Source organism: Cryptomeria japonica, chromosome 7, assembly GCF_030272615.1.
Source record: "Cryptomeria japonica chromosome 7, Sugi_1.0, whole genome shotgun sequence".
NCBI lineage: Eukaryota > Viridiplantae > Streptophyta > Pinopsida > Cupressales > Cupressaceae > Cryptomeria > Cryptomeria japonica.
Window position 1 is genome coordinate 84934688 of NC_081411.1, and position 12727 is coordinate 84947414.

Consider the following 12727-nt stretch of genomic DNA (forward strand, 5'->3'; position numbering starts at 1 on the left):
ATATGGAAGTCTATTTGTTATTATCAGTCGTCTAATTTTGTGCTTTCTGTGCCTTTTGCAAACAATGTGCAGAAATGGCCAAGGGAAGTGATCATATGCACGAGGGCGATGTGTGATGTGGGCCAGCTGAAGAAGAACTTTGAAGAATTGCCAAATGTCTCTGTTCTTGACTATGAAAGGTTATCAGAAGAAAGCTCTTTTTTGAGGCAGCCGGAGAGTTTTGCCAATGCCAAAGTCATTCTGATATGTTTAATTATAGATTGTGTTCATCCGGACTTACACTTCTACATAAATTCATTTGTTTTCAATTTGGGTAAAGGAAAATGGGTGTGGATGGGTGTCTTCACACAAGCTTCAGGTTGGCAGGACTATATTTATACACATAATGGCAAGGGGGAGAATGTAAAAGTGAAAGTGGAAGCGGCATGGTTAGTGATGGGCGAAGAGGGGAGCATAATAGAGGCTTTCCGTCATCTTTGGAAAAGGTAAATTGTAAATCTTTTTATTAAAAATAGTATTATCTAAGCTTATATTTTTTGTATTAATTATCATAGAATCACAAAGCTTATTTTTTGTTAACAACTTAGAGTTTCACACAAAGATGTGTCCTTCATGGGAGTTGAACTTGGGTCTCCACATTGAGAACTCAATGCTTTAACCAACTAAGCTCAACACCTTGGACTAAGCATATATTTTGATTTAATTGTATATATTTTATAACGAGTAGTAATTTTTTTTAAAGTTGATGATTTTACAATTACTTTTGAAAGATTTATAAGTACATTAAGGATAATATCATTTTGTCATTAATGATTCAATTTTCATAGGTACAATTATTTTATTTGTAACTTTAACTAAAGATTGAAGATTATAATCATTCATATTTTCAAATAAGATTTCTGTAATTTGTTTTTCTTTCTCTAATATAATAAATTGATCTGTTATTGGAAAAATAGAATTATAGTAAGAAATCTTTTTGCTTACGATGTTTTAAATTTAATAAAAATATAATTTATTAAAATATATTGATATTTGTATAGAATGATTTCATAATATGTTTTGGTTGTTATAGGAGTTTAAAATACCATTTTACAAGTAATATATAGATTTAGTTAAATGCATATGAAATGTGAGCATTTTACAAACAAATGACGTGTAAAAGTGAGCTCAGTGAATAATTTCTCTTTAATTTTTAATTTCTTCAAAACTAAGATAGCATCCAATGAATTCTATTCAAATAAAAATAACACATACTACAATGTAAATAAAAATACATTTATTTTTTAAGAATTGATAAATATTAATGTGAAGCTACTTTGTCTATTTAAGATTTTTTTATAGAGCATCCATATTATATTAAATTTTAATTTTTGAATTCCGTTATTTTATATGCATTGTTTATTTTATTTTATTTGTAAAATAATTGTTTATGTTTATCTATAATATTTAATTTCACTTTTAGAAAAGTTATCATTGATAATTATTTTTTCTTTATTTTGAAAAATGTAGTAAATATTAATACATCCATCTTTAGAAAAATGTATGTAAAAATTATTAGAAAATATTATTTTTAAAAGTGATTTCAGTTTTTTTACATAGAAGTATTAAAATTAATGTTCTAATAACATTTACAATTAAAATCTATAAAATTTTAATGAACAAAATAAAATAAATCAAATCTTAAAAAAACATTATATCTCTTCACATTTTATTGATCATTTAAAAATAAAACTTCAAAGTTAATTTAAGCTTTAAAAAAAATTAATTTAACTGAAATGCTTGAAAGCCCAAAGAAATTTAAAATTCCACTAATACTACTAACAAGATTCATTAATAAGAACCAGTATTTATTAATAAGAAAAACTAAATTGAGTTCTCTAAGTTCCTCAATATATACCAATCAATTTAGCTCGGACAGGTAGTAGAGTTTGTTTGGACCGTGGGTTTGCTTCCCATTGGTCTCGGGTTCGACTCTGAGGCTACTGGACTGAGTCGCGAAGATACTCTGAGTGACTAAAAAAATATATATCAAGTAATGATAATAGACTTTCCTCCTGGAAAGTTGTGGTGGAAAAATGTATATTGCTTTGCAGTCGTTGTGTCTGAGTGACTAAAAAACATCAAGTAATTATAGTAGACTTTCCTCTTGGAAAGTTGTGGTGGAAAAATGTATATTGCTTTGCAGTCGTGTTATATTCTCTTTGTTTTGATTTGCTCGGAATTGCAACTTGTGGCAATGGATAATCAATTTTCTCATGCTCTTATGGGTCTCGGTAATCAATTAATCTCTTTTCTATTTCTTTTTTATAGTTTTTTTTTAATTTTTTTGTTTTCTTGGAGCAGCTGTGATTGTTGACATACTACAGTAATTTCTATATTTCCTGCTGATGTGGGTTGTTGTTCAGTCCACTTCTGTGATTGTTTTTCTCCTAGTTTATATGTTTCATATATAATTTTTTTCTCTTTTATCCAATAAAAAAATACCAATTTTTTCTAAATATATCCTAATAGATTCATTTAAATAGGGAGAAAATAAACTATAAATTGTCAAAAATCAATTATGTATTAAATATTTAATAATTTGATTTAAATATCATTATTAATGATTATGATGAAGTGTTTATAGAATATTGAGTTGATTGTTGTATTTCTTTTACATCTGAATGATTAATGAATAATTATGATGAAAGTAATATAAAATATTAATTTGATTGTGTGATTTGGAAGTGACCTGGCTGAGGGATCGACGACATAGAGTTCAGAAGAGGATGCAAGACAATGTTATCTGGAGAGGATGCAAGATATTTAGGTTTAGTATCATTGGTATTTTGAATCAATTTTTTCTCCATTTTCTATATAATAAGATATTGATGAATTAATGCGAAGGAGTTGCTTGTCAGTGCAGTGATTTTACAGGAAAAACCAAATGGGGAGAATTTGATTGCAAATGTAAGACATTGCAGAATAGAGTACATGCATTGCTAAGATATTTGTGCTTTAGGCTTCTCTTATAAGAAATCAATATTATGATTTTTACTGCCTCTCTTTTCACAATTGTACTACAATATTGTCAAAGTTTATATGACAGAGTCTCCTATGCCATATCTAACTGTCATCAAACTTAGCCATCAGACATTGACTAATTTTGGCATTCAACTGAAATAAGTTACCTCTGGTCTGCTTACCGGTGGCAATAAGTTCACCACTTTTTCCAATTATACTGCAAACTCCACCTTTAAACTCCAGAATGAGTCCTTTATCATTTAGCTGAGCAACACTCAACAGGTTATGCTTAAAACCTTCTACCCAGTAGACATCATCTGCATTGTTCTTACCATTCAATGAGATGGATCCTTTACCTTTCAGCAAACATGGTGCATCATTGCCAAACCGGACAATACCTCCATCATATTCTTCCAGAGATAGAAACTTTCTCCGGTCACCAGTCATGTGGTGAGAACACCCACTATCAATAATCTACTCATTGGAGTTGTCAATGCAAGAGACAAGGGCTTTCTTGTCAGACACTTCTTCCTTTACAACTACAAATACTATGTCTTCATTTTCTTCATCCTTAGATTCTTCATCAGTAACACCTTCATCCATTTCAACCAGAGAGACAAGGAATTAGACGATTCGATCTCATAGATAGGACACATCCTTTTACCTACTTATAAAGATAAAAGAGTTTCTTTATAATACATCTATTGTGTACTGACTCTTATGATTTCCTTATAATTCATTAACTCTTTACAACTTCAATTTAAGGATAATTGTTATTTCCTTGCAGTTCCTCTTTTCTTTGTTTTTTAGGTATCAAATAATTTTCACTTTTCTGAAAGGGATTTGTTTTTATGGGGTAGTATAATATGTATGCAGAAATCAAGATTTGGTTGGTTCTTGACACTACTTGTTCTCGCTTACTTAATAGGTATTGGTATTGCTGGTTATGCAATCCACAAGTATAAATGTCGAGTAAGTTGTGTAAATTTAAAGAATCTTGAAAAGGCTTTCTTTTTTTCCTTTGATTTTAGTTAGCTCTACATCTTAATTGACCATATGCTGGTTGGTTTTGTAAGTTGGAGACATGTTATCCTGTGGGTTGAATTCATGTTTCATTTATTTGCTCGTTATTGTGTCTACGCTAAAATTAATAGGAATATCAACCTAGCAGTTCTCAATGCCCTACTGGCTTCCTTGGTGATGATGAGAGAGAAGAAGAGACCATGAAGCCCTCCCTCAATGTCGAATCTTTTGCAAAGATGGTCCAATGATGATGACCAAAATACCTCCCCATAAGGAAGAAAGAGAGCCAATGCTGCACCAATAATGTCAAAGTGTGACAAAACCAGGTACCAAGTCGATGACAATGAATCACTCGCTGCTCACGGGACCCATCTTGCGTTGTTGACTTGAGTCTTCATTCCCCTAAGTTGCACTTAAGGGGGGGTGTTGGTGTAAATAAATATTCATTATGGATATTATTACACTTTACTTAAGTTTACTTAGGATAATGCATCTCTTCGTAGTTTGGATATGAGACACTTAGGGAGCACAAGTGTGAAGGTGTTCTTTCACTCTCTGGTTTAGAGATGGGGAAATATGATTCCATTATTTCTCTATGATTTTTTGGTATAAAGTGTTGCTCTATTTTAAACCTGGGTGGGCAAATAAAAGTTTCGTTTCACTGGTGTATTGAATCTTTCATTTTCCCATTTTCCAGATATTGATGAATGCTAAGAGTTCCATTTTAATCCATTTACTGTGTATTGTCTATCAGTATTTCTTTATAATTCATAATTCATTTACTCTGTTTAGGCTTCAATTTAAGGACAATTGTTTAGTATTTGTTTTTTTCCTTGGAACTGATATCAAATAACCTTCACTTATTTTGACATAATTGTTTTTCTTGTGGGTGGTATACTCTGCAGGCAAAAATGTTTCAAGATTTGGTTAGTCCTCGACACCTGCTTGTTCTAGCTAGCTTAGTATATATTGTTGTTGCTGGTTGTGTTTTAAAAGTATAGACATCATCAGGTAAGCTGTGCAATTTTGAAGACTAGAAATTAGGCTTTCCCTTTTTCCTTCGATTTTAGTTAGCTTTAGATCTTAATTTTGTCCTAGCATAAAGATGCTAGGATGTTGAAATATTTAAATGTTTTGCAGTCATACATGGATTGTAATATCATTACTATAATGTCCCAGTATATGCTATTGGACAATCAAACTGAGTTTCACCAACTGCCATAACAGAATTTTATTATAAGACGTGGTCTTTTCCCTCCTGACGAGGTACTTAGCCACATTATTCTTTTGTGTTTAATTTCCTCTCTTACTTTATATCTTCCTTTCCATGAAAAATAACTAGGTATTTTATTTGCGATGAAATAAAAAAATTTGGTAAATCCCTTCTATGTCTGCAACAACATCTGAAGATTAAGAGGATTGACAAAGGAAATAGTGCTAACTTCTATGTGAATGATGTGGATTACAGAAATTTTGTGCACACCTAGATGTCACCTCCCTTGACAACTGATCAAAGTGCAACAATTTTAATGGTAGGATTTCAAGAGCTTTCGATTTATAATATAATAATATAATAATATATGCTACTCATTACAATTGATGTTTTACTTGATTTTGTCCATGTTCAGGTGTGCGAGAGCGATCAGGAGGGATTTGTTGCAATTTAGTTGTGGTATTTCCATGTGCTCACATTTCAATCCAGGAAAATTTAAGAAAATTAGCATCTGAGGATTCCAACCTTCACACTGTTATTGGTGTGCAGATCTGGTAAATGCATTAGAGTAATATCTATATGTATCTCTTTATATATGACTCATTCATTTGATACAGATGAAGATGGCTCTACAATTGTTAGAACAATTTGTTCTTACTATTCCAATTCTGCTCAAGAGGACACTATGCTATAAGATCATGAAAAAATTATTCTCCATGGCCTGCGAACCTGCTTTGCTCTGTCTACAATTTTGGGACCTGTAGGTTGTATCTTTTTTTACCCTTGTTTCCTTAATTGACTTTTGGTTTGGCTGAGGTGTAGCTTCTTTTGTTCAGCCCGTTGTAGCTGTTTTATTTGTCTTCTAAAATCTACCAATATTGTCAAGATTAAAATGACTAATTCGATTCAAGGCCAAGGCCAACTCTTTTGAATTCTTGTGTTCAAGTTCATCTATTTTAAATCTTTATAAATTAAATTGATGTTTACATATTTATATCTAGATATATATTATTATATATTATTAGTACTTGCCATTAGGCAATACTCTTGTAATGAATTTTTTTTTGTTATGCTTAAATAGTTATTAAAAAAAATTATTTTGACCAATCATAAACAAATATTTTTCTTTCTTTTAAATTTTTAAATTTATTTTAAAGTGTACATGCATATTTGTTAACTTTATAATTAAAAAAAAATATTTCTCTTGTAAACGATTGGCTAATAATTTTTTTCCTCTGGGATGCAGCATAATAGATTTCTTGAAAGCAGCATAATATTTGTTAACTTTATAGAACTTGAGTTCATCCAACACTATTTTATTTGCTTTGAGTAATTAAATTAATCTTATACGTACTTAAATTGTTACATTTACCTTGCTACAAAAATTCAAATCTACATCAGCTAATGATATTTTGAATTCAAAGGTTCATTTGTAAAATTTAAAAAATTAAGGTATCAAATTATGTTTTTGGATTGATATGGCATTTTGTATATTTTTTTAGCTTTTTCTTTAGAATTCACAATTTTTTTCCTTAAAATATGTTGCAAACTGACAATTAAATATGTTCGAAAATATAATAAATAAAAGTTTTTTTAGAAGGGGTCAAATATTTGTTCCTGAAGGAACCCCTTCAAATTTGACATGCTTGAACTTTTAAACATTTATATCATATATGATTTAATTAAATTTGTGTTAACCGTTTTAAATTTAGTAATTTTTACTTGAGAAATTACTTTTTCAGAATTAAGTTTTTCTATGAATGATGTGCTTGAAAAAATTTTACATTTTCTTTTTGTTTTTTAAATTTGCATGAAATATATTTTAAACCAACATTATAAAACATTATAAATCATATTTTATGTGCATAAAGAACTTTTTTAATGCCTAAAATTTAAAATTTTAAGAAAAACTCCTTGCAAAGAATAACTCCTCAACATATGTCTTCATAATTTGTTTTTTAGTTTGAAAATAATAGTGTGTTAATTTTATTTTTATTTTTTCACTCTAGCAACATAATATTTGTTAACTTTATAATTAAAAAAAAAATTTCCTTGTTAACTTTATAATTAACAAAAACTGAACTAACTATTATGAAAGAATAACTTAAATATTACAGCTTTGGATTTAAAATCAATTAGCCTCTACTGCATTAAAAGTCAATCCACAAGAGCTTATGAGAGTATAATAAAAAATCTTAATAATATCCATCATTGCTCCAAATCACTATAGTTGTTAATGTGTTATTCACACTATACCACTTTAAACACTATACAATTTTAATGAATTGAAAAATAATAAGTAATTGTACACTATCATACTCCAACACTACATGAATAAAAAAAGATAAATGATATAAAACAAAATAAATTTAACTAAACAATATATTAGTTATAATTAATAAATATTATTGATAACTATAACAAATATTACTATTCCAACTATACAAATTAACATAGCAAGTACTCGCCACTATGTGGCACTTGTTTCATTTGTGTTGATTCCACAAAAATCATATCTATTACTTAAAAAATTTAATAATGAATTTTACAAAATTTACAAATATATAATTCAAAGATATTTATTTATGTTTTATAAATTGTCACAATATACAAAAATTACTAAGATGTTAAAATTGGCACTATATATCAATAAATGACAATGAGATGCATAAACTTGGTCTCATTCTTCCATTATACTACTTATACATATTTATATACTCTCTAGTGCTAAGTGTTGTTGTCACATATCTAAATGTATTTTCACATCTTTCACATTGATCATGCTCATTATTATCACCCATTTCTAAACATATTATTATTTACCTAAATATTACCACTTTCATGTCCTAGGTCAATCCCATAAGTGTGGGTTTGATTAGGTTTGATCCACAAATAACCTTTAAAATTTAAATCCAAATTTTGTCTCTCATGCACATTTATTTTCCCCCTTTAAGCCAACTTGACGATGCTTGTATTATTTGCATGTCTAGGTATTGGTGCTCTCGATTATGTCATATTTTAAAATCAATTCTATCAAGGGGTTCAATCTAAAGAACACAACCCTAATCACTTAGTGACTTCTTGTCCCCAAGAAATACTACTCAATGAAATTTTCTAAAGAAAAAAAAATGTAGCAAATTAGAAAGTATTACAATAAATTGTCCCAAATCAATCCATATTTTCCTACTTGATTTTACTCATTAAGAGTTTATGGTTTGTGTTTTACATAAAATGCACACCATTTAATGGTTTTAGCTTTTCATCTAATAGAAAAATGTCCCAATAACAACTTGATCAACAAAAAAATTATTTATTAGGGGTATTAGATGTTATTGCTCTAGGTCTCAAGTTTTAAAATCCTTCTTCTCGCTCATGGCATATTGCAATATTTTCCCTACTAACAAATCAACTACAGATGCCTTGTCTACAAGCTGGTTATAGATGTCTCAGGTACACCCTTTATGTAGCACACCCTACCTGACACCTCTAGGATGAATGCTTTTGTTAAATCTCCCTTTAAAGGCTTCTTTACTAACTAGCTAAAAAACCTCGATTTCGCTCCTCTGGTTAAATGCTTTCCTTATTTTTCTGTGGTCCTAGAGGTGATCCTAGGTAAGGAGGTTCTTGATTTTATAACTTACTATGAGAAATATTCTCTTATTAGCCATTGCAACCGTGTTTGGTCATCTCCCTTAGAAATTTTCTCTTGGATTTCAACCTATAGGAAACCTCTGGTGTTTGGTAAGTTGGAAATATACCCATACACGTGGGGTTTTATTATTGTTTGTTTTTATTACACTGACAATAAATAGGTTATTCTTCCTTAAGGGCCCTGGAGATGGAATACACATCCCTTGGTCCTTTGCCCTTAGAACCATCACTCAACCCCCTTATAGACCCTATTGAAGTCTCCCCTATATGGGTATACTTCTACATCTCCCTCTTCGCATCTGGTATCAGATTGCCTTTGAATCCATTAGTAATATTCTTGGCCACTTTATTAAATTTGACCCTCACTAGTCTCTTCTCCCAACCTCTTTTGTGTGCATCTTGTTAGACCTAAACCTCTCTAAGCCTCTCCTAGTTGTGATTTCTCTCAAGGTTAGTGATCTTCAATGGCAAAAGTGTGAATTTTGAGGGGATCCCATTCCACTATAGACATTTCTTTGGTATTGCACATCTTTCCTCGTGTTTCCTATTTGTGCCTCTTGGCACATCTCCTACCTAGTTAAACGATGCTAAGAGGTGTCATCTTATAGTCTTCCCTACTAATGCAGCTTCACAATCATTGATTGTTTTGAAACCCTATTCTACAATGATTCCCCCTTCATCTGTGGTTTGTTGCTACTCTTCTCTAGATCCTACTGAAGTTTGTGGCTACACTTCCCTTGTGGCCCCTACTTATGGACCCCCTCTTTCTCTAGTGTCTATTGCTTGTGAGTCTAACATTTCTCAAGATCCTTTGCCTGCTCTCTTGAGTTCAACGACTTGACATTCAAACTTGAATTCTTCCTTTGAGTGTTCTGCTAACATTGTTCTCTTTGGCTCTCAAGATTACGACTCCTCTTAGACTATTGTGAATTGTAGGAAAAGGGTCATTCCCTTTTGAACCAGAGATCTTATTATGTTCCTTTGGGCCCAATTCTCGGCCCTTGTTCTAGTTTTCAATAGGTTGGTTGTGTTAGTAGTGCTATTTTTGTTGTCAGGTTACCTGGGGAAACCCTACTACTTCTTTTAGGTCTCTAATTTACTTTGATTGATCTATAATGGGTTCTAGAGCCCCTCATCACTTTAATCAAAGACATAAATTGTTGAATGAGGATACACAATTTTAGAGCAATGATGTATAATGCTAATGCAAATATGATAAGGTGAAATAGTGTTAGTGCATGAAAAGAGTCACTTTGAGTCACACAAATTTTAGACAAGCAACCTACAAATAAATCAAATCTATGGCCACAATATAATGCTAGCCTAGTTAGTCAACATTTGTAGTGGTTTGATGCCCAAAGGTGTGATAAGATAATCTAGTGATAATTGAATTTGTTAAGGGGAATAAAACTCAACATAGATAATTCAAATGATTATGCAAGTAGATGCTTCAATGGTGCATAAGTAAGAAAAGGTGTCTAATTGGTTGATACCAGACACAACCAAGACATATTAACATAAGTCATATTTGTATTTGTGTACCAGACATATTTCAAGTCAACAACACAATATGGTTTAGTATATATGATGAGGGTGTTGTTGGGACCTCCAAAATTTGGTTAAATTTTAAGGGCCCATGTAAAATTTTGCTTAAAATGCTTAGAACTGCCTTTATAGAATCAACCCATGTAGCTCACTTTGAGGGCTAATATTTTGACACTCATTGATTTTCATGCAAAACCACTTTGGGATCTTGTTGAGAACCTATCAAAGATGGCATATAATCATTTCCAACCTCCTTAGATTAGTCTTGGTGAGTTTTGATGCCCTTGTTTTGGGGCCCTAACGTAGGTTTGTTGATTGCAACCATTAAACCTTCTTGAGTAAGCCATCTTTGAGATGTTGCATTTTTATGCTAGTTGAGTATCAAGCCCGACCAATATTTTTCAGTGATTCTCTACATCCAAATGAAGCCCCATATCAGTTGGCATAGCCCCATGAATCCATTCAATAACTTTTCCAACTTGAATCATTCAGATTTGCAAATTGAACAATGTCAAATTTGCAAAAGTAGCCCAAAATTTGATTTTATTTTTTTTATCACCTAATGATCTGCTTGCAAAGGTGAACATTCCTAGCGATTCTCTATATAATTATCTGGCACAACTTTTCCAATTTGTGGCCCCCCAACAACTTGTTTGATATATTTTCAAGGCCAATTCCAAATGAACTTTTTCAGGGTCTAAATGACAACATTTCCAGAATTTTCAAAGAGGGCAAGTTTGGGCATTAATATTTTTCACATGTGATCAAATTAAGATAAACCATCTTGTGCACATGCTCATGGTATCTACATGTAGCAATTTGGCAAGTGGTAGCTCCTGAAATGAAAGTGTGATATTTTTTCAATTTAGTGATTAAATGGGTTTCAGAGAGGTTTGAAAAGTACACTTTTAGAAATGATTGAGTAGGCGACTTTGGGGATTAAAATATCTCACTTTAGGCATCGTCATAAGAAAATATTTGGCATTCTAAATTATTTGCATGACGTTCTACAAATGTGCCAACTTTTAGGGGTTTTGGAGGCAATTTGGTCAATTTTTGAAGCCAGTTTCGGAGGCTACTCAAATCATTTTGGTCAAAATTCAGAAGTGTAAAAACGCCAAATTAAGTCACCACTTGCTCAATTTTTCAAATTCAAATTTTATCTAGTTGAGGATTCAGAGCATTCGTGAGGGCCAGTTGTCTAGAAACAATTTTTTTTTTTAGCCAAGCCCACTAGGGACCCAACTAAAATTGTGGCCTAGAGAGATCAACAATTGCTTATTTTTAGATAAATATATATTGCTTAAATTATTTTGATCTATATAATATTATATTCGAGTGATTTCTTGATGTGATTGAAGTGCAAAATTTATTAAATCATTCTTATAATGATTTAATATTAAGTGAATGATTATATTTTAATAATGTAATTGTTGGAGCTATGCAGATGTTTCACGAATCTCAAGCGGGTATAAAATAAGATGAAGTGCATTTAAATCACGTAAATAGTAATTTAAATTTTTAAAAGGGTTCACATTTTTTTCTCGTTGGAGAGATGGTGGGCCCACAAAAGGAATCGCACAAGAGGAAATTTTAAAGTTTGAAGAAATTAGAAACTTAAAAAATAATTGTTTCCTCACAAGCTTTTGAAGAAAGCCAAAGAAGAGGCCATGGGGTAGCGAGGAGAGGAGAAAATTAACTCCTCTTCTTCCCTGCATGACTTACGAGAAAGTGTAGAAGAAGTTGTAGGGTAGCGGGGAAGGGAGAAAAGCTCTCCCTGCCACCCCACGTGGTAGCAAAGGGCACCCAAATTTGGGCACGAGATAGTGGGATAGGCATCAAGTCAAAGCATAAGTGAATGCCGAAAACATGAGAAAGATTTGGGCAAACCAAAACATGTTGCAGGGAAGTCGTTTGGCTTTGCAGTGATCAAGGAATTAGGGAAGAGCAAAGACATGTTAGGGTTTGTGTTTGCAGAAGGAGTTACTTCAAGCTTGTTACAGATGGAAAACCATAGATTCGTACTTGCTCAATCCTGAGCTCTGTGTTTTTAGGATTTCACTAACTAGCAGGCATATATACAGAGTAAAATGCATAGAAAAGGAGAGGATGATTCAAATTGGAGAGATTTAAATTTTGTGAATGAACCAGCAACACAAAAACATTCTCCTTAGTGCGATAAGTGCAACTCAACCAATTATTGTAAATCACCCATTTGCAATGTCATTGCCAAATCCTAGTATAGTATCACTTGATTGTGATTTCGTGATGGTCATTGCAGGTTTACCTAGG

The 12727-nt window shown here is 31.6% G+C and overlaps 1 protein-coding gene across 14 annotated transcripts in view; it reads left to right on the forward strand.

Moving 5' to 3' along the window:
* LOC131041514 (disease resistance protein RPV1) overlaps positions 1-6060 on the forward strand; it is a 31182-nt gene extending 25122 nt beyond the window's left edge. The window contains exons 5-11 of one of the 14 annotated variants that reach the window (XM_059208100.1): positions 73-485; positions 2728-2809; positions 2901-2949; positions 4932-5037; positions 5206-5292; positions 5495-5558; positions 5655-6060. In XM_059208100.1, the coding sequence (XP_059064083.1) occupies positions 73-485; positions 2728-2755 (441 nt within the window). In that variant the 3' untranslated portion in view covers positions 2756-2809; positions 2901-2949; positions 4932-5037; ... (1 more) ...; positions 5495-5558; positions 5655-6060. Of the gene's footprint in view, positions 1-72; positions 486-2727; positions 3042-4931; positions 5038-5131; positions 5293-5494; positions 5559-5654 lie in introns of those variants that run through there. The other 13 variants (XM_059208104.1, XM_059208099.1, XM_059208102.1 and 10 more) reach the window with 13 other exon arrangements.
* The last annotated feature ends 6667 nt before the right edge of the window (positions 6061-12727 follow it).